Source organism: Lepus europaeus, chromosome 17 (genome assembly GCF_033115175.1).
Source record: "Lepus europaeus isolate LE1 chromosome 17, mLepTim1.pri, whole genome shotgun sequence".
NCBI lineage: Eukaryota > Metazoa > Chordata > Mammalia > Lagomorpha > Leporidae > Lepus > Lepus europaeus.
Window position 1 is genome coordinate 74707836 of NC_084843.1, and position 26603 is coordinate 74734438.

The 26603-nt window shown below is 43.8% G+C and overlaps 1 protein-coding gene across 1 annotated transcript; it reads right to left on the reverse strand.

Annotated features, from left to right (window-relative positions):
• Positions 1-280: 280 nt before the first annotated feature.
• LOC133775822 (probable E3 ubiquitin-protein ligase DTX2) lies at positions 281-26603 on the reverse strand. The gene is given in 4 exon segments (XM_062214307.1): positions 281-1336; positions 21341-21492; positions 24570-24716; positions 26465-26603. Coding segments are annotated over 4 exon segments (1494 nt in total).

The following is a 26603-nucleotide window of genomic DNA, read 5'->3' on the forward strand; positions in this document are numbered from 1 at the left end:
TCCCCCCACTCCCCCGCGGCACCAGGCCCCAGGCCCCATGGGCCCAGCACAGCCTCCGGAGGACAGAAGGACCCAGCGCACTGAGGTAGCTGTGGTGTAAGCCCACCAGCACAGCCTCAGGGCTGCCTGTTCCCCACACAGACCCCCACCTAGAGGGGAGGAGCGGGGGAGGCAGGGCCAGGCTGCAGTCTGGCTTCAGGGAAGCACCCTGTGTCCCCAACATCCCAGCCTCAGGAAGGCACCTTCCAGCCTGCCCACCCGGGCAGCAGTGGACATGACATCACTGCTGCTCCAGGCAGTCCTCGGTCACACCCTGGGCGGCCAGCTCAGCCAGCATGTTGGGAAGGTAGTTGGGGTCAGGGTAGCCGTGGCAAGTCATGTTGTGGTCCATCTCGGTCTTGTGGTGGATCTTGTGCCACACCACTGTGTCGGCCTTGCCCGTGGTGCTGGACGTCCCGACTGTGAAGATGAGGCGCCTCTTCCAGGCCACTTTCAGGAGCTCCAGGACCTTGCAGCCCTGGGCATTGTCTGGAAGGTAGCACTAGTGGGGGAAGCCTCTGGTGGTCAATGGCTTTCCATGGTTGGGGTGCTCAGGGCCCTGGATGCCGTGAGCAGTGCTGTAGATGATGTGTATCATCCCGCAGTCCTTGTGGCCTGGGAGCGACACCTGGAACTTGAACACCTCTATCTTCCCCTGGGGCTGGATCCCGGTCTTCTCTCTATAGATGGCCTTGCAGAAGGGGCATTGCAAGCTCCCATCTTTGTTCCCGTTATAGTACATGGCCAGCAGGCACAGCAGGTGGAAGGCGTGGCTGCACTTGGCGAAGCGGCTGACGGCCATGGGCCCCATGGTCTTGCTGTCAGTCATGTTGCTGTACCCAGATGCCACGGACAGCTTCTCCATGCAGATGATGCAGTCCTCATCAGGGGGCAACTTCAGCTCCTCGGTGTACTTTCTGATCATCTGCTCTGGCTCTGGCTTCGGAGTCCCCCCTGCAAGCGCTTGCTGGACCCGGCTTGGCTTCGGCATCTGCACGGGCACAGTGGCAGGGATGCTCCCAGGGTTGTTTGAGGGGCCACTGAGGAGCGAGGCACTGGCTCCTCTGGACGTGGAGGCTCCTGGGGGCAGCAGCTGTGGTCCCAGGTGGGTAAGACTGGAGCAGAAGAAGAGGGACTGGCTCCCCATGGCAGGAGCTGCTCCAGCCCAGGGGTTGGTGGTGTTCAGCCTGGGTGCAGACCTGCTGCTCCAGGTAGTCACAGATGCTGCCTCATAGGCAATCCAGGAGCTGTCATCACTCAGCCACTCCCAGAGGACACCTCGGCCGGGGGCCAAGTGCTGGGGAAACAGGTGCCTCCTGACAAAGGCACATAGCCAAGGCAGTGTATTAGATAATATAAGATGAAATTATTTTATTTTTATTTATTTTAATTTTATTTCTATATATTCTTTCTCTTTTTGGAAGTGAGGTTGTTAGTTAAGAGTGGGAAGGAATCTATTTTACTAAGGTTGATAGTAGTCATGATTGTTAAAGTTGGATGTTGACTTGAGTGTTGAGGACATAAAACAAAATTAAGACTGGTTAGCATGATTATGGATTTTCTTATGGAATGATTTAGCTCTCAGGGTTAGGCAAATGTATCTTTAAGGTGACAGATAAGCTACTTTTGTTTTTTGTGGGCCATAGCCTCTGTCTCAATATTCGACTCTGCCATTATTGCATAGAAGTAGCCATAGATAATGTAGAAGTGAATGAATGCAGTGGTATTACAATGCAAGTTACTAAAAAACTGGCAATCCATTTGGTGCGAGATGATTAATTTCTTCTGGTTTATCTGCTTGAGTGTGCAGGTAAAGGCAGAAAATATAGGGGTGTCAGTAGTCTCTTCTGCCAGCAAGTATGATGGAATAAGAAAAGCTGCTAGAAGATCAAGCGTGTCTCCAAGAGATCTACGTAAATGTGTTGTGCCATGAACTGTGAGTGGGTTAAGAGAAATGAGGATATGGGAGCCATGATGGAAAATGTAAAGAGGCCAAGTCAAGAATTCCAGGTCTCTGTAAGATAAGAGAATGGCAGAGATTGAAGTGCTAGCATCAGTTTGCTGAAAGTTGGAAGGTGGGGGATGGATAAAGGGAAGTATATGTAATAGAGACTACTCAGAAGTAGAGTAGTAACTGGTGGTCTGGAGGGCAGGAGATTGGAATGGCACAGGAGGAAAGATTAATGAAATGAAGAAAAGTTGTTGAGTTGAATCAGCAATGTATTTTCCAAGAATGGTGATGTATAAGAATACTTCAAAAAGTTTGTGGAAAATGGAATTAAAAGATAAATTTATCTTGGTGCCAAAATTTTTTAAATTGGAAAAATGAGGTATCTTCAAAAACTTTGTAGAAAATGAGTATTGTGAAAAAACACTAGGTATAGATTGCAATTTTTTTTTCCTCCAAAATAGACGGCTTCTGGTATCATCTTCCGCAGACTTTTTGAAGTGCCCTTGTGAGTGTTGCTGAAAAGGAAGACAGTGATCTGGACTCTACCGTATTCAGTGAATGAGGAAGAGTGACTGTGAGGTTGGCAGGTGATCGCAAGAATGAAGGCAACAAGGGGTAAATTTGAACTTAGACTTCAGAAGCACAGGGATTTATGAGAGAGGGAGGGGTGCTTCACTGGGGAAAATGAGGCTCCTAAGCCCAGCTGCAGGCACAGTGGACAAGGCCACCACGGGGAGGGCTGCAGGATGTTTGCTGTGCACAGTGACAAGCTGGTGTCCTCTCAAGAAAAGGAAAAGTAAGTTCAGCTCAAGACCACACCCTAGGAGAATTTACTGACGGCCAAGTATGAGTTCCAGTGGTGGTACAGGCTGTCCTGTCAGCTGGAGAGGAGGTGGCCCCTGAGTGTACGTGACAGACAGCTTGGGATGGTGGCTCTTTCCTGGAGGGGCTGGGAATGGGTGGGTAGTGTGGCAGTTGGGAGAACAGGGCAATGAAATCCCTGGTCAACTGCCTCCCTTTTCTTTTTTTGTTTTTGAAGTGCTTTTAAAGTGCATTTTAAATAGACTTTTTAATTCACAAATAGTACCATATATATATATATATATATATGACAATAGAATGTTTTAAAAATCAAGCTAATGCATATATTCATCATTTCACTGATATATTCTCTTTTTGTGGTGAGAAGATAATCCACTGTTTCAGAAATTTTTAATCTCATAGTGTATTATTATGAACTGTGGTCATTGTGCAGGGCAGATGCTCACCGAAGCTGATTCCACAGTCTCACTGAAACTTTGAATCCTGCCATCAGTATCACCTTTTGCCTGATACCCCTCCCCTCTCACCTCTGAGAACGACCTTCCTGCTCTGTTTCTATGAGATCAGCTTTTTAAGATTTCACATATGAGGATACTATAAAAAGATCATGGGAAAAGCTTGTTATGAAAAAACCATACACGGATTTCAAAATTATTTTGTCTAAAAATAGACTTACCTTTTAATTCTGTTTTTCTGTGAGCTCTTTGAAGTATACCCTCTCATGAGTGAGATCATACAGTATCTTTCCTTTTGTGCTTGGCTTATTTCACTGGGCAAGATGTCCAATTCCTTTTATTATGTGAAATACAGTGACCAAATTAAGCTTGTTCAGAAATTTAAATTGGGGTGACTGGAACCATGTTTCAGTAATTACAAAGAAATTTTTTAGGCGTTATGGTTAATTAAAATTAGCTTACGTCTTACTTAAATTCAGGAAAATTGTGTCCTCACTGCATTTTGTGATGGGGTTGAAAGTTTTCCAACCTGCAGTGGATTCCTCAGCTTTGGTGCATGGTAAGTCACATGAGATGTGGTGTGACAGTGCCACCTGACCAAAGGGAGAAAAGTTCGTGGAGTTGCTCCTAACTATGGCTCCTTGGAACTCCTCTGGGGGAAACCAAACTACGTAGTAGAACATACTCTAGAAATGTCTTCGCACGAAGGTCAAGAGACAGGGGTTGGGACCTGGCCTCCTGAGGCTCTTTTCTCTAGGAAGAAGAAGCATCTGATGCAGCAGGGAGAGACCCCATGTGGGGAGGGGTATCCAGTGACAGGCTGACAGCAGTGGAAATTCAGGGCTGCATTTTGTGCCCCTGTGATAGTGGGTATATTTTAACTTGATATTTCCTTTGCCAGCAATATGGAAAAGATAATAATATCATATGATAATGTGATATAGGACAGTTGGGTAAATTAAGCCATACAAATAAAATTTTAATTGTATAACTACTTTCTTAAGTTGGACTATTCCCTTACTTGCTCTTTATCTGCATAGAAAATTTTTTTAAAAAAATTGTTTATTTGAAAGGTAAAAGCAGAGAAGGAGGCAGAGGGAGGGAGAGGGGAGAGGGAAAGATCTTCTATCCACTGATTCACTCCCTAAGTGACTTCAATGATCAGGGCTAGACCAGGCAGGAGCCAGGAGCTTCTTCCAGGTCTCCCACGTGGGTGCAGGGGCCCAAGGACTTGGGCCATCTTCTGCTGCTTTTACAAGTGTATTATCAGGGAGCTGCATCAGAAGTGGAGTGGCTGGGATTCAAACCAGCACCCATATGGGATGATGGCACAACGTGCAAAGGCTTAACATTCTATGCCACAGTGCTGAGTCAGGCAAACTTTTTATGAGCCATTTTTGTGAACTTTTATGTACTCTTTGTGGGATACGGCTGAGGCACAGTGGAACTTAAAACTGGATGCAAAGCCACATGTTCTAATCAGAAACCTGCTATTAGACTCTGATAGAATTTACTGAGAGGTACTAAATTATTTTGACTTTGTAATTCTCTCTCTCTCTCTCCCCCCTGTGTATGAGTATGTGTGTGTGTGTGTGTGTATCATTGTTGTATGAGGAAAAGATTTTAGAATACTGCCCCAAATAACTGGGAACTGATTTAAGACTCTTGGGGGATTCCTGAAGGCAGTAGAATGCAAGGATGATTCTGAAATTGCAGAGGGTAGCAGGCTCTTCTGTTAGGACTAGAACTGGTGCCCACATGGGATGCCAGCACCACAGGTGGAGGCTTAGCCTACTATGTTACAGTGCCAGCCCCAGCCTGCCCTTGATTTCTACAATGATCTACTTTCAATTTACTTTATCCTCATAAGATTAACCCTACACCCTACACTAAGTAAAGTGTTCAACAAATACAAGAAAACACTGTTCCTCAATGGTAGAGAAAAGGGCTATAAACAGTCATTGAATCTCAAAATGTCAGTTTCATTGCTATACATTACATTTTTGGTACTGTGTTACTACAGATCATAGAAAACAGGATGTTTGTCTTTTTGGGACTGGCTTGTTTCACTAAGTATAATGGTTTCCAGTTGCATCCATTTTGTTAAAGACAGGATCTCATTCTTTTTTTGTAGTTGAGTAGTATTTCATACTACATCTATATCTAGATCTATCTATACCACAATTTATCCAGTCATCAGTTGATGGACATCTGGGTTCATTCCATATCTTAGCTATTGTGAACTGAGCTGCAATAAACATGGGGGTACAGATAACTCAAATGCTGATTTCATTTCCTATGGGTAAATTCCCAGAAGTGAGATGGCTGGATTGTATGGTAGGCCTACAGTCAGATTTTTGAGGTTTATCTCCATACTGTCTTCCATAGTGCCTGCACCAGTTTATATTCTTGCCAACAGTGGATTAAGGTACCTTTTCCCATACATCCTCACAAGCATTTATTGCTTGTTGATTTCTGTATGAGAGCCATTCCAACTGGAGTGAAGTACAAACTAATTGTGGTTTTGATTTGTGTTTCCCTGATAGCTAGTGATCCTGAGTGTTTTTTCATGTGTCTGTTTGCCATTTGCATTTCCTCTTTTGAAAAAATGTCTGTTGAAGTCTTTTGCACATTTCTTAACTGGATCATTTAGTTGTTGTTGAGTTTCTTGAGCCCTTTATAGATTTTGGATATTAACCCTTTATCAGTTTCATAGTTTACAAATATTTTCTCACATTCTGTTTGCTGTATCTTCACTTTGCTCAGTGTTTCCTTTGCAGTTCAGAAACTTCTTAGCTTGATATAATCCCATTTGTCTATTTTGCCTTTGATTGCCTGTGCTTCTGGGGTCTTTTCCAAGAAGTCTTTGTCTATACCAATGTCTTATAAAGTTTTCCCAATGTTCTTCTCTAGTAATTTGATGGTATCAGGTTGTAGATTTAGATCCTTGCTCCATTTTGAGTTGATGACAATCAACCAACCATAAATGTATGCATTTATTATGGACTCTAAGTTCCATTTCATATATATATATGGTATATACTGGTGTGTATGTATATATATATTTCATATATATATATATATATATGGTATATACTGGTATATATATACCGGTGTGTGTGTGTGTATCATTTTCTTTTTTTTTTTAAGATTTATTTATTTATTTGGAAGTCAGTGTTACACAGAGAGAGAAGAAGAGGCAGAGAGAGAGGTCTTCCATCCTCTGGTTCACTCCCCAATTGGGGAGTGCAATGGCCAGAGCTGCACTGATCCAAAGCCAGGAGCCAGGAGTTTCTTCCTCTGGGTCTTCCCACGTGGATGCAGGAGCCCAAGGACTTGTGCCATCCTCCACTGCTTTCCCAGGCCATAGCAGAGAGCTGATTATCCTTCATTTTCAAAATTGTTTTTCTATACTGGGTCCCTTACATTTCCATATGAATTTTACAGTCACTATGCCAAGTTCTGAAGAAGAGGCAGCAAGAATTTTTATAGGACTTAAAATGTTAATCTTTCTAAAAATTTGGGGACCATTATATTAACAACATTAAGTTTTCCAACCCAGGAACACAATGTGTTTCTCCCTTTATGTAGATATTTAATTTTTTAAAATTATGTTTTGCAGATTTTAGGTTTCTATGTGGAAATCCTTTTGAAAATTGTATTCTTATATTTTGATAGTAATTATAAATGGAATTGTTTTCTTCATTATTTGTTCACTGCTAACATATAGAAATATAGTTTATTTTGGTCTATTGATATTTTCTCTTGCAGCCTTGTTGAGCATGTTTATTAGCTTCTTGTGGATTGCCTAGGATTTTTCTCTACTTAAGATCATGCTATGTGAGAATACAGATGATTTTACTTCTTTTCCAAAGAAGTTGCCTTTTATTTCCTTTATATTGTGTTTTCAATTACCCTGGCTAAAGCCTACAATATAATGTTGAATAGTAGTGCTGAGAGCAAAAATATTTGTATGTTTCCTGTTCTTGGAAGGAAAGCTTTCATTTTTACTACTTGTGTTAAGCCTTTGCACACTGTGCCAGCATCCCATATGGGTGCTGGTTTGAATCCCAGCTGTTCCACTTCTGATGCAGCTCCCTGATAATACACTTGTAAAAGCAGCAGAAGATGACCCAAGTCCTTGGGCCCCTGCACCCACGTGGGAGACCTGGAAGAAGCTCCTGGCTCCTTCCTGGCCCAGCCCTGATCATTGCAGCCATATATTTGTGAATATCCTACATTTTCTTAGGTATTGATTCCTAACTTCATCCCATTCTTAACTCATTCCATTCCATTCCATATGATTTCCATCCTTCTACGTTTACTAAGACTTGTCTTATTGCCTGACATACACTCCATCCTTGAGACTGTTTCATGTTCACTCAGGAAGTACATGCTCTCTAAGATTGTTTGATGTAGGTCTCTAAGAGGTCTGTTAAGTCTAGCTGGTGGGCAGCATTGTTCAAGTCTTCTATATGCTTGTTAATTTTCTTCTAATTCTTTTCAGTATTGAAAGTGGAGGTCTTTGTCTTCATCAGTCATTGTTGATATTTATTATTACTTAGAATTGCCTAAGAATCTATAATTATCTCAAAATAAAAGTTTATTCATTTTTAAAACATTTTATTTATTTGAGAGGCAGATTTACAGAGAGAGGGGGAGAGAGAGAAGTCTTCAACTGCTGATTCACTCCCCAAGTCACCACAATGACTGGAGCTGGGCCTATCCAACATCAGGAGCCAGGATCTTCTTCCAGGTCTCCCACATGGGTGCAGGGATGCAAGCACTTGGGCTATTTTCTACTGCTTTCCCAGGGTGGAGCAGAGAGCTGGATCAGAAGAAGATCAGCTGGGCCAGGAACTGGCACCCATAGTGGATGCCGGCACCACAGGCAGAGGCTTAGCCCACTGTGCTATAGCCCTGACCCCTAACTTTTAAACCATCTGTATAGGCACTGGTGCTGTGGCACAGCAGGTTAAAGCCCTGGCCCACAGCACCAGCATCCCATATGGGCACAGGTTTGAGTCCTTGCTGCCCCACTTCCAATCCAGCTCCATGCTAATGTGCCTGAGAAAGCAGCAGAGGATGGCCTAAGAACCTGGGTCCCTGCACCCATGAAGAGAACCAGAAGAAGCTTCTGGCTTCAGATCGGCTCAGCTCCAGCCGTTCTGTCCATTTGGGGAGTGAAATAGTGGATGGAAGACCTCTCTATCTCTGTCTCTACTTCTCTCTATAACTCTGTCTTTCATTTAAATAAAATAAATGTTTAAATAATGAAGCATCTGTACAAACTTCTAATTGTAATGGAGCTCTGTTATTGGTCCCTTGCTTGGCTTTAGTTATTGGAGACCTCTCCCCACTTCACTCCTCTCAAATTGAAAGCCTTAGCTTTGCTGGTAAATCTAAAAAGAAGTTGCATTTAACATCCTGTTCTTGAAGTGTCAAGATGAATCAGAATACAGCAGTACACAGCAGGTGGCAGAGCCTGAGCCTGGGCATGACCGAGTTGATCTTGGAGGGATTGTCCAAAGGTAGGGATGATTAGGTCTCAGTCTGCAGAGTGGAGTTTCAATTATAAGTCAGTAATAGAGTTAGAAACAAAACCGGTTGAAGTCAACGTAGTTAATGTAGCACAGGTGCAGTTGAAAGTTAAAAGCTAAGAGGACAAACAATGAATGGGAGTCACTGTGTTGGAGAGAGAGCAAGCAGGTGCCAAAGTGCAGATCAGGGGTCCCACCAAGTCAAAGCAAGTGCTCTCTCTGGGAACGTCTGCCAGGCCTGGAAGGGTTCTTCTCCATGCCTTATTTCTGGCTGCTTTTATTCATGCTCCTCTAGGGGATTTTCCTACCTCTTTAAAGGTGCCCAGGACTTCTGGTGGTCAGTGGGCTCCTTATGTGCCTCCAGGAAGAGGACTCCTGTGTTTGGTAACACAGGCTGTGCAGGGTCTACGATAGGCTGAGTGTTGCACCATGGAGAGTGTCTGGTGCAGCCTCTGGCCCATAGCAGAGACTCAACAGATGTGATTTTCTGTTTGCTGCTCTGAAGTTGTGCTGTGTCTTGTATACCATTGAAATTGCACTGAAATTGCTTACTTCCACACTTATTTATGTGTTTATTGACTGGCTCTGGCACTCCTTAAGATTCCCTTGGGGAGAAAACATGGTGTAATGAAAAGAAGCTACCACTGAGCACGCCTAGCTCTGAAAACTACAATGATTGAGGCAAGTTATGGAACGTCTGTGTGTACACACGGTACACACGCATAGCCATGCAAACATGTGCACCTGCACGTACATGCATACACTGGCACCACACACACCAGAGCATGGCTATTGTAATTATTAAGTTTGGTATTTGTAAAGCACCAGCACTGGGCCTGGTGATCAAAGAGTGGAAGTTCCTTAATATTTTCTCTCATTTCTCCTTCCATTCCTCTGCCTCAGCTTTTGCACCCTCCCCGCCGTGTGTGTGTGTATGTATGTGTGTGTGTGTGAAAGAGAGAGAGAGAGAGAGAGGGAAAGAGAGAGAGGGAGAGAGACATTGAGATTGGCTTTTATTCACTTGGAAAAATAAGCTCAAACATACTGGAATCTGTTGTCCAGAATGAGATTCTGGCTTTAGGCAAGTCAGCCACCAGATTTGATAATTTTGTTCTTGAAGCTAACCATTTCTTGTAGCTAAATTCACCAGATGGAGCAGAGGTGGAGGATAGGTACAAGAGTGCTCCTGCTGGCAAGAGGCTTATTTTGCCCCTTAAATACACATGAGTGTTCCTTGCCTCTGCTGCACAGGAGTCTCAGGCTCCCATGACTGTGTCATTTCTTCTGCTTCCCCTCCATCCTCATAGAGACAGTGGTTGTTTTGCTGCACCTGGATTTTGTTACCGTGGTTACAGCTGCAGTCACTGATGGAGAAGGGTCAGGGAGCTGTATATTTATCAGGACAAATTATACTGACATTTAAATTAGAAGAGTTATCATGGAGTACAGCTGCTGAGGAGTGGGAGTGCATGTGCCCCCTTTGCAACTGGGATGTGGAGAAGACTCTTGTCTCCTTCTGTGTGTGTGTGTGTGTGTTCATGTGCGTATTCATCCCTTAGCCTATAACATGTTTGGAGGTCTGAGATTCTGGTTGGGAATAGGAAAGAGCCATTTTATTGTTTATTTTTAAATTTATTTTCATCTGCTTGAAAGGCAGAGTGACAGGGAGATGGCGAAAGAAAGATCTTTAATTCTCTGGTTCATTCTCCAAATGCCTGTAAAGGCCAACGGTGGCTGCTGCTGAAACCAGGAGCCTGAGACTCCATCAGACTCGCCATGTGCGTGTAAGGGCCCAAATATTTAGCCCTCATCTGCTACCTCCCAGATTTACATTAGCAGGCAGCTGGATGGGAAGCCAAGTAGCCAGGATGTGAGCCTGCACTTCAGTATGGGATGCAAGTGTTCCATGCCATGGCTCAGCCTGCTGTGCTCACATACCTGCTTGAAAGCCTTTTGAGTGAGTTGAGGGGTCAGTGCTGAATTAGAAGTTTCTCTTCAGATGCTATACATGACGACAAGCCAGTCAGATGTGAGCAGAGAGTGATACCTCTGAAGCTTCAAGGAGTTGAGATGGATAGCCAGATGGACAGAGCTTGGGAGGGAGGCAGCAGTCTGAGGAGGGGGGAGATGGGACAGAGCCTTGGCTAGGTGGGTGCTGGCATCTACAGTCTGCTGCTGGGCCCTGGGGCCTGGCAGGCTCGTGGGAGGTAGCAGGTGGATTAGCTCAATGATGCCCATGCTGTCTGGAAAGTGACAGGACCAACTATACTACTGAGTTGTGTCTTCCCCTCCTTTGGGAAGAAGATGCGTTTAAGGACAGACTGGTTGCAAATGTTGTCTTTGTGCAGTAGCAGGCTTGAAATACATAAAATATCTCCACACAGAAGTGAATTTGCCACTGGAGCTGTGTTCTTCCTTGTTAGTCAATTAACAGATATCTACTGAGTTCCCACTCCGTGCCAGGGCTGAAGGAGCCTCAGGCCTGCATTGCTGTTCTTTGTTCTTAACCGCAGTGTCCTCACCTTAATTCAGCACCTGCACTCAGATCAAGTGCACCCTCCTGAGTCAGGCATTAGGACATTGGAGAGGCTAAGAAGCTCTAGGCAGAGCTCTAGGAAAAACCTCTAACTGGCTGTAGATTTAGACTCTACTCTCCAGCAGGTAGATGGAACAGAGCTCCTTGAAACCTCTGAGCCAGTTCCTAGCTTAGTGCCAAGAGTCCAGGACAGTGCTGATGAAGGGATGCCTTGCCCACTTTACCTCATTTTTCTGGTATTGAATAATCTAAATGGAACCACTTCCATGAATACTTTGGGAAATGAAGAGCTTAAACATTCTGTGTTCTCATTGGTTAGTCTGGAGAGGATGTGTATGTGGCCAGCAATGTATACATAAAACTCCATCCATTTGTGCTTTTACCTCTATGTGTACATCCAAGTGGGAGCCTGCATGTGTTCAGGTATGCAAATGTGGGTGTGTGTGTTTGTGTGTGCATTACATACAAGGGGACTTCAAATAAGTCCATGGAAAGTGTGTATTATGAAAAAAACCTATGAATTTTAAAAGTTTTTTTGCACCAAAATAAGCTTATCTTTTAATTCTGCTTTTCAAGAACTTTCTGAAGTCCCCTCATATGTAAAAGACATCTCAGTGTAGGCATTTGGAAATCAGAACTTGATTTGAGGATTGCTGCTTCTTCTCATAAGCTCTGTGATCTTGAGCAGGCAAAAGTAGCTCCATGAGCCACATTTTTTCATATGAACATGGAAATAATTAATCCTATATAACAGGCGTCTTTGGGAGGATTATATGCAATAATTAATATAAAGCATATGTCAGGTGCCTGGTACCAAAAGGGTGATTAACAAATATTTCAGCTCTCTTTTCTGCCTTCCCATCTCCCAACTGTGGGAAGGCATGCCTCAGATTTTATCATCCTCAGCTGGAACAAATGGCTCTAACTTAGGCATATCAGTAGTTTGAATTATAGGCAATTTATAGAGTTTTGTAAAAGCATATTCACCTACTTGTTCTCATATCCATTGTCCACAGCAAAGCAGTCAAAATCATTCTTAAATAAATTTTTTTTAAAAGATTCGTTTATGTATTTGAAAGGCAGAGTTACAGAGAGAAAGGGAGACACAGAGATCTTCCATCCCCTGCTTCACTCCCCAGTTGGCCACAAAAAGCCAGGGCTGGGCCAGGCTGAAGTCAGGAGCTAGGAGCTTCTTTCAGGTGTCCCACATGGGTGACAGGGATCAAAGTATTTGAACCATCTTCTGCCTTTCCAGAAGCATTAGCAGCTGGGTTGGAAGTGAGCAGCTGGGGTTCAAACTGGTGCCCATATGGGATGCCATCTTGGCAGGTGAAGGCTTAACTTGCTATACCACAATGCCAGCCCCAAAGCCATTTTAGTTGGTGACATGTGGAAGAAAGAATGAGAAGGCCCAATCAGAGTAGCTGTTATCCATGACAGCAATGCCTAGGCTCCAGCTCCCAAGCTCTTGACTTGAACAGAGGAGGATAGGACTGCTCCATATAGAATGACATTCAGACGCAGATAAAGTACCCTCCTTGTCATCCCTTCTTTGTGTTTGGCCACAATTGGTCCCCAAGTCTTGGAATGCCATCCAAAGAGGAGTGAGGAAATTACCATTGCCTCCAGATTTAACAGTCCTTGTTTGTGGTTTCATATCTGAAAGATCAGGGGCTTTGTGTCAGGTGTGAGAGGCTCTGGGGAATGCCTTCCTGCTTGGTCTAGAAGAGAGGATAAGACCTTTTATTACAGCCCTGCCACTGGCAGGTGATGGCTCCACCTGGGCGGGAACCTTGAGCTGGTTCCCTCTGAGAAGTGGCTGACACTACTCTTACATTGGTGGCTCCCTGTGTTTGGGACTCCCAGCCCACGTAGGATAGGTGTTCATGGCCTGTGTGTTTGTCTTCATCCATGTTGAGAGCCACGCTGGGATCTGTAGCCATTCTGGCTAGGTTCAAGAGTGGTTTAGTTGAATCTAGGGGACAGGGTTAAGGAGAAGAGCTGCAGTTAGACTGTGGAGGGTAGGATTTAGTGGAGACGTGCAGTCTCTGCATGGGATTTTTTATAGCTGTGCAGGTTGGCCAATGTTAAGGTGGGCCAGGGAAGAATGTAGAGGAAGTAATGACCTTGAACAGATATTACTGAACTGCTGAGATATTTACTGCAAAGGAGCTATACTCATTCCTTATTTATCTGTTGCCACAGGATCACATGGATTCATAAATGCAAGAAGCCAAAGGCCTTTATTTATTTCCACTTTACCCAGCTGAAGCAGGCAACAGCAGCCCTGCCCCTACTCCATCCTTAATGTCCTTCAGGCATGGGCTGAGGAGAAGTTTCCATGTCTGTCTGTGGGTGTGCAATCCTTAGTCAAACTCAAGTGTCACCTTTAAAAATTTTTTCTTTCCGGGATCAATTCTTTAAAATCACTTACAGTTCTTTATTCTGTGGGCCAGCTTGGTTTCCCAGAAGGCTAAGGTGGCATCCCATATTTGGAGTGCTGATTTGAGTCTTGGCTGCTCCACTTCTGATCCAACTCTCTGCTAATGTGCCTGGGAAAGCAGTCAGAAGATGGCCCAAGGAATTGGGTCCTTGCACCGTGTGGTAAACCTGGATGGAGTTCCAGGCTTCTGGCATTAGCCTGGCACAGTCCCTGCTGGTGTCAAAGTCTTAGTGTTGAAGTCCAGTCAACTGCGCTTGAGTTCCATCAGTAAGAACACTAACCAAGGCTGGTGCCACAGCTCACTAGGCTCATCCTCCACCTGTGGCGCCGGCACCCCAGGTTCTAGTCCCAATTGGGGTGCCGGATTCTGTCCCAGTTGCTCCTCTTCCAGTCCAGCTCTCTGCTGTGGCCCAGGAAGGTAGTGGAGGATGGCCCAAACACTTTGGGCCCTATGCCTGCATGGGAGACCAGGAGGAAGCACCTGGTTCCTGGCTTTGAATCAGCATGGCACACCAGCCATAGTGGCCATTTTGGGGGGGGGGTGAACCAATGGAAGGAAGACCTTTCTCTCTGTGTCTCTCTCTCTCACTAACTCTGCCTGTCAAAAAAAAAAAAAAAACACAAGACACTAACCAAATCTTTCTCTTCATTGAATGCAACTTAGTATCTGTCATTGTGGCTAATCATTTTTTAAGATTTATTTTTATTTGAAAGAATTTCAGAGAGAGCTCATTAGATCTTCCATCCACTAGTTCATTCCCCAGCTGTCTGCATCCCTATGAGTTATGATTTTTTTCTCTAGTTTGTTGAGAAGCTGAAATGAAAATTTATTAAAAAGCTTCTATCTGCTGGTTCATTCACAAATGGCTGCAATAGCCAGGGCAGGGCCTGACTGACCAGAGCTAAGAATCCATCTGATTTTTCCCAAGCACATTAGCAGAGAGCTGGATCAGAAGCAGAACAGCTGGAACTCGAACTTGTCCTCTCATATGGGATGATGGTATTGCAAGCAGTGGCTTAACCCACTATGCCACAATGTCAGCCCCTAACTAAAAATTTAAATATTTTCTGCTCAACTTCTTACACACACATACACACACAGACACTTGAAAATGTGGACAATAGAATTAAAAGGTAAGTGTATTTTGGTGTAAAAACATCTTAAATTTCTATGTATAGGTGTGGAGGACATGTAAATCTATATGTGAGTGTGCATACACACATGTGCTTGTACAAAGTCTGTGATACGCAGGAGCTTAACTGTGTGTTTGCTTCTCTGTTGTCTTCATTCTCTATACTGACTGTGTTAGGCAGGGATATAGTTTAGGTTAAAACAAATGGGGATGGGATTTAGTGGTTTCTGTAAGGTGGAATTCAAGGAATAGAACTGACTCAGATAGAAATAGATTCTTTTTTTTTTTTATTGGACAGGCAGAGTTAGACAGTGAGAGAGAGAGACAGAGAGAAATGTCTTCCTTTTTATGTTGGTTGACCCCCCAAGTGGCCACTATGGCCGGTGTGTTGCAGCCGGCGCACTGCGCTGATCCAAAGCCAGGAGCCAGGTGCTTCCCCCTGGTCTCCCATGTGGGTGCAGGGCTCAAGGACCTGGGCCATCCTCCACTGTACTTCCCTGGCCACAGAAGAGAGCTGGACTGGAAGAGGAGCAACTGGGACTAGAACCAGGGGTGCCGGCGCCACAGGCGGAGGATTAGCCTAGTGAGCCATGGCACCAGCCAGAAATAGATTCAAAAGATCAAAATATTTTCAGCAAATAACTAAAAGCTCAAAAGCTTCATGAGGACACTGGCATTTCTTTTCATACCTCTCTGCTGTGTTGCCTCTGCGTTTTTTATTGAGAAGACATTTTCCCACTGTGACACAGATGTCCCCCAGGCACTAACTGGCCTGACCCACAGGCGGCAGAAGTTCTGTCCCAAAAACTCCAACAGTTGTGAAGCTTGATCAGAAAGCTTGTTCCCTGACCGGCCCTGACCTCCAACTCTGGTTATCAGGCCTGATTCAGGGTCTGCATTCCCATGGTTTCCCTCCAAATGCCTGTAATAACCTGGCTTGGACCAAGCTGAAGCCAGGAGCCAGGAACTACATCCAGGTCTCTTTCAGGGGTGGCAGGACCCCATCATGTGAGCTATTCCCCAAGGTCTGCTTTGGCAGGAAGCTGGAGTTGGGAGCCGAAGCTGAGAACTGAACCCAGGCACATGGATGTTTCTTAACCATTAGGCTAAACAGCTGTCCCCAAACAAGGCTCTTTAGACTAAGAGAGAAGGAACTTAGTGCTTGGCAGACAACACAGTCCAGGTGATGATTCTGTCTGGTTTTGGCTACAGTAGTCTTCCTTACTTTCAGCTTCGCTTTTTGTGCTTTCCATTACTTAGGGCAACTACAATCTGAAAATATTACTGAAGTGCAATGCAGAATTAAAGCATTTTGAGAGAGAGAATATTCACATAACTTTTATTGCAGTTTATTGTGATAATTGTTATATTTTCTTACTAGCCATTATTAATCTCTTAATTGTGTATAAATTATAAATTTAACTTTATTAGAGGCATATATATGTGAAAAAAAACAGTCTTGCATATGTAAATTTGATATTATCCATGCTTACAGGCATCCATTGGGGGTCTTGCACATTTCCCCTGTAGATCAAGGGAGGCTAACTGTAATCTGTCATTTTTTGCAACATTTGGGCTCTGGACAATGTTTCATGGCTTTGTTTTATGTCCTGTTATTCCTTAGCCCTTTCTTTCCAGACTGGAAGCTTCAGTATGAATGTACCTCCTCTGGGAAAAATACAATGCATCCAGAAAGAACAATGCTTGTTTGAAATCAAACATGTAGATTTAAGTGTTCCTCCTGCAATCCCACCACCACTACTACCAGCATCATCGAGAATATCCATTTCTTGAATACTTAACATGTACCAGACCCTGGCTAAGTGCCTTGAAACAGAATCTCATTGTATCTTCACAATAAAACATCATCACCCTTTGTCTTCACAATGGGACAGATGTCTTTGTTTGCTCTATTTTACAAATAAAAAAGCTGAGACTGAAGTCACAGTACACAGAGCCAAGATTTGAATTGGATTTTCTGGACTCCAGGTCCTATGCTTTTAACTAAGCTCTATGCCATTCCCCCAAATCATTGTAATACTAATGATTTACCTAATGTTAACATAATTTTTCCGCTTTCTGAGCACTGTTTCTCAACATACAGCCCATGGACCACTTACATCAAAATCACTTGGGATTGCATGTTAAAAATTCAGATTCCTGGGCCTTATCCAGAAATCCTGTCGGAATCTGTGGGTAGAGTGTAATGATGATACCTCTCATGTGATTGTTTCCAAAGTGTGAGAGCAGTTCTTGAAGGAATTGTAGGACGACCCCTCTTCACACTCATTTCAATCCTTTGGTTACTTCCTCATGACAGTTCTCTTAGCAGCAATAACTTTTAAATTCACTGAGATGGGGGAACCAGGAGCAGCAGTTGGCCAAGGTCAGGATTCTCAATATGACCTTAAGGTTCAAAGTTTTGTCTATAGGGAATGAGAAATTTTAGCTCACCTAGGAAAGCTCCAAGTCAGAGCTGCTAGCATGACTGGCTCATTCCCATCCTCCAGTTCAGAGAATTTCTCCTGTTGTATTTATCATCCTTCTTAATTTCTTCATGGTATTTGCCCAAATCTGTAATTATTATTTACTGTAGTCCCTCCTTACCTGTGGTTTAGCTTTCTGAGGTTTCAGTTACTTATACTCAACAGCAGTCCAAAAATATTAAAGAAAGAATTGTGCAAAGAACCAATTTGTAAGTTTTAAATTGTACACTGCCATGAGTAGTGCAATAGGATCTCACACCATCATCCTCTGTCTTGCCTGGGAAGTGAATCATCCCTTTGTCTAGTGTATCCACATTGTATAAACTACCCTCCTGTTAGTCACTGCATAGCCATATTAGTCTCAATTATGAAAACCTATACAGGTTATCAAACTATCTGAAGTTTCAGGTATCCACTGGGGAAGTCTTGGAACATATCCCCTGGGGATAATTGTGTTAATCCTCTCCTTCTCTGATTAGAATGCAGCATCCCTGAGGGCAGGGGCTTTGACTTTGCTGAGAGTCACCACAGAATCCAGAGACTAGCACACGCCTTACACCTTGTAGATGCACAGATACTTACAAGAATGCATCAGTGATTTAGTGGAAGATGCATGGCAGTGGCAGTCTCTTGATAGTAACCTAAAGGCTGGCACCAGTGTTGTGGACTGAAATGCTTTCTATCATTTGAAGTCAAGCCTCAGCAGCCACTTGGGAGCATGAGAGTAGGTGCCAGTATCAGTTATAATAAGCAAGTACGTAGGATCGCCAGCAGCACTCTGATCCAAGCAGCTGTTTGAAACAAGTCAGAGGCCAGATGGAAGATGTATATTAGAGATTATGGGAAAAATAAACCTGACTGGCCCATGGCAGGCCAGACCCTGGATTTGGGCAGGATTTCCTGGTGCCCATGAGTAGTGTAGGCTATTTGTATGTGTTCTGTTTGGCTGGGTTAGGCCCAGTGGAAGGAGTGGGCAGAGATAAACCTGAGATGTATGGTTGTCATAGGGGGACTTTCCCAACCTTTAAGGCTTTCACAGGTGCCCTTCTGCCTGAGAGCAGAAACCTGGGCAAATAAAACAGATTATTTTAGTCTCAACTGTCTAACATCTTCATCTATGTCATGGGTATAAATGTAGAGATAGTGAGCATATGATGATCAGTGGTTCTAAGAAACTTGTTCTCAGTTCACGATTGCTGTCCCTGGTGGCCGTGAGGTGGGGAATATTTGGGTGTATCCCTAACCTTGCACCCCCTGCTGATGGGGAGGAGGCCTTTTCTACTCTGTTCCTTGAGGCTCTGCACTGAGACATGAGGCACAGGCAATAGTAATATCTTTTGCTCTTGATGACACAGGCTCTTGCTCTCCTCTTTTGGAGGTTTCCATGCCTGTGTTTCCTGTTCTCTGGGAGGTGGTGTAAAAGGATTACCTTGGCCCAGATCCTGAAATGTCTCCCCAAAATGCTGAAATGCCACATCAAGTGTTTCAATGTCTTTGTGTCTCAGCAACAGAATGTTGAAAGGTTTGAATTCTGCCTCTAATTTCTGACTATTCTGTGCTTCTAGAAATTTATTGGTGGAGATTTCAGTATAAAATGAATACATGCTCATTAAAATATTTAGAAAATATAGTAAATTAGAGAGGCAAAAATAGAATTAGTAACATTACATCCCCAAAGAACTGCTGCTAATATTTTAGCTTATTACTATCCTACAAATTTATTTTGAACAGCTTTTAAAAGTTTGTGTTTGCTTTACATAGTAATAATCATGGCTGTATACACAATTTTGTATCCCCAAGTATAAAATTATAATGGTAACATAGCAGCTTTTCCCTGTTATTATAAGCTATTCATAAATATCAATTGTATATACACAGTTGCTTTAATCATTTCCTTACTCTTGGACATTTAGGTTGTTTGCAATAATTGAATAATGCTGTGATGAACATCTTTACATAGAAATCATTTCCCACATCAAGAAATTTTTTTTCTTAGTGTGAATTTCATGGAAATGGAGCTACAGTGTTCATGTTTGTAAATTACCCTTGCCAGCCGCTGATAAAGTAACTTGTGCAAATTATAATAAGGTGCCATTTCCATGGGGAACTTGACTGCCATCTATAGGAAAGTTGTCTCAATAACTATATCTATAATTCTTGCAAGGAGAGTAGTGCCCCTTGGAGTTGTTCAAAACTCAACCTGTACAACCATAAGTGGCAGACCTGATGTAAATATTTATAAGATTCCAAACTCCTTTCCATATTTTCTTTATATATTTGAGAGACAGAGAGCTCCCATCTGCTGGTTCACTACCAAAATGTCTACAGCACCTGGGGTTGGGCCAGGGCTGAAGCCAGGGGCTGAGACACAACCCAGGCCTTCCACATGAGTGCCAGGAATGCAGTTACTTGAACCATCGCTGCTGCGTCCCAAAGTGCACATTAGCAGAAAGATGGAATCAAGAGCCAGAACTGGGAATAGAACTCAGGTATCCCTATGTGAAATACAGGCATCGTTTTACCCCCAAAGATTTATTTTATTTATTTGAAAGGAAGAGTTAGAGGAACACACACACACACACAAAGAGAGGGAGGAAGGGAGAGAGAGAGAGAGAATTAGAGATCTTCCATCTGCTGGTTCACTCTCCATATGGCTGCGCCGCCAGAGCTGGGTCAGACTGAAGCCAGGAGCTTCTTCCTGGTCTCCCATTGGATGCAGGGGCCCAAGCACTTTGGCCATCCTCAGCTGCTTTTCCCAGGCCATTAGCAGGGAGCTGAATCAGAAGTAGAGGAACTGGAGCATGAACTGGTGCCCATATGAGATGCTGGCATCACCGATGATGGTTTTACCTGGTACCCCATGATGCAGGCCCTGGATGCAGGAATCTTAACTTCCAGGTGAAACACTCTACCCAGTTCTCTTAATGGTAGTGTATGAGTATGCCATTTTACCATCCTTTAGTATGGAAACTTATTTTAATTGTTCTAATTTTTGAGGGACATGGTACTTTATTTATTTAGATTACTAATGAGGTTTAAAAATCATGATTTTAGTTTTCTCTAAGGAACAAAAACTCTTTTATCAAAGATAGATTTTTCTTTCTTTTCCAACAAAGAAATGTTAAGAGGAAGTTGATAACTGAGGCTAGATCTGGTGCCCAACTAGACAGACGGTGTCTGTGGCATATGCTCAAGTCTAGGTCTCTGTGGCTGGGAACACACGGAGTTGGCTCTCGGAGTTTCCAATTCTCCCTTCTAAGAAGGATTCCTCCTGCTCTTCCCTGTCACTCTGGATTTATCCAGGGAGCCCTTGGCTGTCCTGTGAGGGGTGCAGAGCGGGAGTGTGCTCTGCATGAAGCCACTGGGTGGTGGCTTCTTGGCTTGCTCAGCTGCGTCCCAGAAGCCTGAGGCATGGTGGTGGTGCACCAGCACCAAAGTGAGTTCTGTGCTCAGGAGCTCTCCCCTATGTGTGGTGGGCCGCCTGCTGAGCTGGCCGGCCACAATATGCTTGTGAGGCCTTCCTGAGGCCCTCATCCACACTTCTCTACACACTGTGAGGTCTCCTCAGCTAGAGCCCATGCTTAGGCTTCATCCATCCAAGAAAAGTGTATGAACTCCACAGTTTTCAGCACCTGCTCCAGTCCCTGTGTGCAGTGGCCAACAAGGACAAGCTTCCTGTCCTTGTAGAGCTCTTTGCATCTGGCAAGGCAGAAAACCGATGAGTGGTCAGATAGGTGAGTAAGGCAGTGATGTGCTCCTGAGTGAGGAGGGTGGTGGTGGGCACAGAAGGCTCTTTTGAGGAGATGGCAATTGAGCTGAGACCTGAATGACCTTGTAAGTGAAGAAAGAGGGAGCTCATATCTATTGAGACATTACCAGATTTTTTTTGGAGGGTATAATTTGATTAATGTATGTTTCAAGCTGTAGGATTGTACCTGATGGTCATAGAGATGAAGGTCCTGCCGCTCATAAGCTTCAGAGCCAAATTTGTGGTCTGCGTGTATGAGTGAAACCCCTGTGCCCTTTGCACCAAACCAGATCTGTATAAAAGGGGGCTCATAGCCCTGGGGCTGAGCAGCCACAGTCCCTGGGTAGTTGGGGCAGTGATGAGAGAGGACGAGACTGAGAACAAGAATTATTCCCTTCCCCTGATTTCCCCCACCATTTTTTTTCCCATCTGAAGTTCTCTGTGATTATAATTGGAATGTTCCTTGGTGGGCAAGGCTAGCAGAATGGATAGAGAAACAAAACATGCTGCCTCAGAAAATCTCACATATACCCTTCTCTACCTCCAGAGAAGCCAGCCTCTACTGAGGAGATACAAGTATGTGACACATTTCTTTTTTTTTTTTAATTTTTATTTAATAAGTATAAATTTCAAAAGTACAACTTTTGGATTATAGCAGCTTTTCCCCCCATAACCGCCCTCCCATCTGCAAACCATCCCATCTCCCACTCCCACTCCCATCCCATTCTTCATCAAGATTATTTTTCAATTACCTTTATATACATAAGATCAATTTAGTATGTACTAAGTAAAGATTTTGACAGTTTGCACCCACACAGATACACAAAGTATAAAGTACTATTTGAGTACTAGTTTTACCGTCAATTCTCATAGTACAACACATTAAGGACAGAGATCCTAGATGGGGAGCAAGTGCACAGTGACTTCCATTGTTAATTTAACAATTGACACTCTTATTTATGACATCAGTGATCACCCGAAGCTCTTGTCTTGAGCTGCCAAGGCTATGGAAGCCTCTTGAGTTCACAAACTCAGACCTTATTTAGACAAGGCCGTAATCAAAGCGGAAGTTCTCTCCTCCCTTCAGAGAAAGGTACCTCCTTCTTTGATGGCCCGTTCTTTCTGCTGGGATCTCACTCACAGAGATCTTTCATTTAGGTCATTTTTTTGTCACAGGTGACACATTTCTTTTTATCATTTTTAAAATTCTTTTTATTTTAACTTTAGTTTTTTTTTTTTTTAAGTGAGTTTTACTATGTTTATCATCTTGCCTATCAATAGACAAATTCTTCTGTCCCAGATGAACCCAAATTGGAGCAAGTGTGGGCCCTTAGGAAGCCCTGATCAGTTCTAGCTGTGTTGAGTCTTCTGGGAGCTGTTTTAGCTACAGCCTGACTCCAGGCTATGTTGGGTTAGAACTCTTCTGGATGGGGCCTGAGTTTTGGTGTAGCAAGTAAAGCCACCGTCTGCAGTGCCAGCATTCCATATGGATGCTGGCTCAAGTTCTGGCTGCTCCATTTCCATTCCAGCTCTCTGCTATGGCCTGGGAAAGCAGTGGAAGATGGCCCAAGTCCTTGGGCCCCTGTACCACATGGAAGACCCAGAAGAAGCTCCTGGCTTTGGATCAGTGCAGCTCTGGCTGTTGTTGCGGCCATTTGGGGAGTGAACCTGTGGATGGAAGACTTCTCTGTCTTTCTCTGCCTCTGTCTCCCTATAACTCTGCCTTTCAAGTAAATAAATAAATCTTTTTTTTAAATTTATTTATTATTATTATTATTTTTTAATTTTTGACAGGCAGAGTGGAAAGTGAGAGAGAGACAGAGAGAAAGGTCTTCCTTTTGCCGTTGGTTCACCCTCCAATGGCCGCGCGGTAGTGCACTGCGGCCGGCGCACCGCGCTGTTCCGATGGCAGGAGCCAGGTGCTTATCCTGGTCTCCCATGGGGTGCAGAGCCCAAACACTTGGGCCATCCTCCACTGCACTCCCTGGCCACAGCAGAGAGCTGGCCTGGAAGAGGGGCAACTGGGACAGGATCGGTGCCCCGACCGGGACTAGAACCCGGTGTGCCGGCGCCGCAAGGCGGAGGATTAGCCTGTTGAGCCACAGCGCCGGCCATAAATAAATCTTAAAAAAATAGACAAAATACTTCTGGAGAGGATCAAGGATGAAGTCATTAGCTCAGAGCTGTCAATGGGACTGTCAGCTTTTTTTTTTTTTTTCCTAGTGACCTGTGACATTATTGACATTGACATTTTCCAACAGTAAATGTAAGAAGGAATTAGGCTGGCGCCATGGCTTAACAGGCCACCTTGCGGCGCCAGCACACCAGGTTCTAGTCCCTGTTGGGGTGCCGGATTCTATCCCGGTTGCTCCTCTTCCAGGCCAGCTCTCTGCTATGGCCCGGGAAGGCAGTGGAGGATGGCCCAAGTCTTTGGGCCCTGCACCCACATGGGAGACCAGGATAAGCACCTGGCTCCTGGCTTCAGATCAGCATGATGTGCTGGCCGCAGTGGCCATTGGAGGGTGAACCAAAGGCAAAAAAGGAAGACCTTTCTCTCTGTCTCTCTCTCTTACTATCCACTCTGCCTGTCAAAAAAAAAAAAAAAAAGAAGGAATTAGGCCCCTTGGGACAGACACTGTGGCCCACACAGGAGACAGACAACCCTGAGATTTAGTGTGTGTAGGCCCAGTGGGATCCAGTGGAAACTTTGACATCTTAATCTTGTTCTTACTCAATCATCCACAGCTAATATATCTTCCTGGCAAAGCAGGTGTCTTCCATGAGGAACACAACGGGGGCAGATTGTTATCGTAAGAGGCTGCCAAAGTCTGCTCTAAATTGTCCCTGAACCACTGATAATAAACCAAATTGCTACAAACAGACATCGGTTTGCAGAAATGTTAGCTGTCCCAGGGATGCCTTTGACTTGGGGAGCAGAGGCAAATGTGTTACAACTATCAGGTATATAGGAAGGGAACTTGAAGTTACCTCTGAGGACAGCCATTGGGGTCAATTGTGACAGTGAGTTGTGCTGTTCTTTGAATGTTCCCAAGAGTTTGTCTTCAGCCGCCTCAAATCACAGTTGGTATTTTCAAAAATATGCTCCATTGGACTGGACAGGTTTACTGCTTTGGAATCCTAGGCCATTTGTGAGACTGTTTGATTTCTTGTGTGAAAAAGACTGATGAGAGAAATTTTCATCCTGTTTTGCATCAGGGTTGTACAGTGGTGACTGAAGGAATGGAGTGGGATTGGGCCAGTATCATTTGGTTTTACTCTGTTTAGTCTAGGGTTCCTTGAGTGTTTGGAGATCTGGGACTAGAAAAGAGTAGAACCCTTTCCCAACTGTCCAGATGCAAGAGTGTAGTGAGCTACATGTAGAGCACTGGGCCTCAGGGGCAGCAACACACATTCACCTTCCCGGGGGGAAGTTTTGGCGGGGACCTTTGAAGGGTCCAGACGGAGAGGAGGAAGTACATACTCTGCCCTTTCTCTTTTCTCCTTGACTGCCTGGGCTTTCATCTCCTTCCTTTTTAGAGCACAGGCTACCGTTTCAGAGAAGTCTTTGTTTTATAAAATTTGGAATGTAAACACAAAGGGGAGAGCTGAAGTGTTATTCATAGCCTCACCACCCAAAGATGAGCAATAACACACATTTAAGCCCATTTTCTTTCTGTCTTTCACTCTGCCTGGTTACTTTTACCTAATTATGATTTTTTTACTCACATTTTATTTCACTTTATGTGTTATTACTGATTCTTTATAAACCACTTTAATGGCTACATAATATTCTAACAGATGGGAATAATATAAATTACTTAGCAGTTGTTGAATGTTCAGATTTTTTTCAGTGCTCATTTTTATAAGTGAGAGTACACTAAATATCTCTGCAAATAACTCTTTCTCTGAATTCAAAAATATTTCCTGAGGATGCAGTGCTAGAAGCACAATTACTATGTTAAAGTAGGTAAGCATACCCAATACTCTTTTATGTGTTTTCTTCCTCTCTCTCTCTCTCTCTCTCTCTCTCTCTCTCTCTCTTTCATCATGCTATAGCTTGGGCTCTAAACTTACTGACCCTACATAGCTGTAACTTTGTACACTGTCACCTAATGTTCTTAGTATAATGCATAGGGTATGTATGGGTGTGTGTATGTGTAACCAAGTTAGTTTCCTGAAAGTCATACAAATTGACAAACCCAGTCCCATTTTCCTAAATTTTGTGTTCCATTAAATGATCCTCACCACTGTAACCACAATAACAAGGTTTACTAATTATAAGAAATCTGATTGTTATGCTGGAAGATAACTGAAATATTTTTCAAGTGCATTTGAGATCAAAATATACCTGGAAGGGAGTGGGCATTTAGCTTAACACTTAAGATGCCTGTATCCCACTTCAGAGTTTCTGAATTCAATTCCTGGGCCCAACTCCATATTCCAGCTTCCCACCAGTGTAGACCTTGGGAGGCTGTGCTGATGGCTCAAGGAATTGGGTTTCTACCAACCACATAGGAAATGTGCATTGAGTTCCTGCTCCTGGCATGACCCTGCCCCAGCCCCAGCCATTGTGGACATTTAGGGAGTGAATCAGCAGGTGGGAATTCACTCCACCTCTGTCTCTAAACTAAAAAGGAAAAGTCACATGGGAGCTGATGATCAGAGACAGAGCATGGCTTCAGATGGGACACCAGGTAGGGTGAACAGACCCCATCCATGTGAGTTCTCAGCCTCACAAAAGTTTACATGAAATGTCAGCTTAAAGAAAACAGAAATTACCCCTTGTTCCATCCTCAGATAATTACATGACTCTAAAGCTTATAAATAAGTTGCCAAAGTAGCAATTTTGGCAACCTTAAATTCCAGGACTCTAAACTTAAGGGAGGCTGTGCTAGAAGACAAATAAGTGCTGTATTTATTTATATGTTATTTATATCTCATTAGCGCTATGCTAACATACTTAGAAGTGTATATATACTCATGTTAGAGACCTTTTATCTATTAAATTATTCATTAATTATGTTGTAATTAAAGTTATATTTTTACATTTTATAAATACGCCATATACACACATATATAAGGAGAGAGCACACATGCATGCTTGCTCACTGAGCTCATGAGAGAGCTGTCCTTTCCTTTCCCTCCAGGCACACTTGAGGCTTTCCATTTTCTAATACATTCTGCTTGTGTCTCGGGACTGTTAAAAATGCTTGGTAGCTCAGAGTGCACTGAAGAGGGTCTAGGTACCTCACTGAGTCTAGTCATGGCCACTACGCTAACAAGAACAATGACAGCTGAATGTCTTGCTTACGCTGTGCCAGCAGCGGAGTTGAACATCTCCATGGATTCTCCGATTTGGTCAGCACAGCAGTTCCAGGGTTTGCTGTCATACCCATTTTATAGGCAGGCTGACTGAGCTCTTGAGGGCTTAAATGACCGAGCTCATTCAT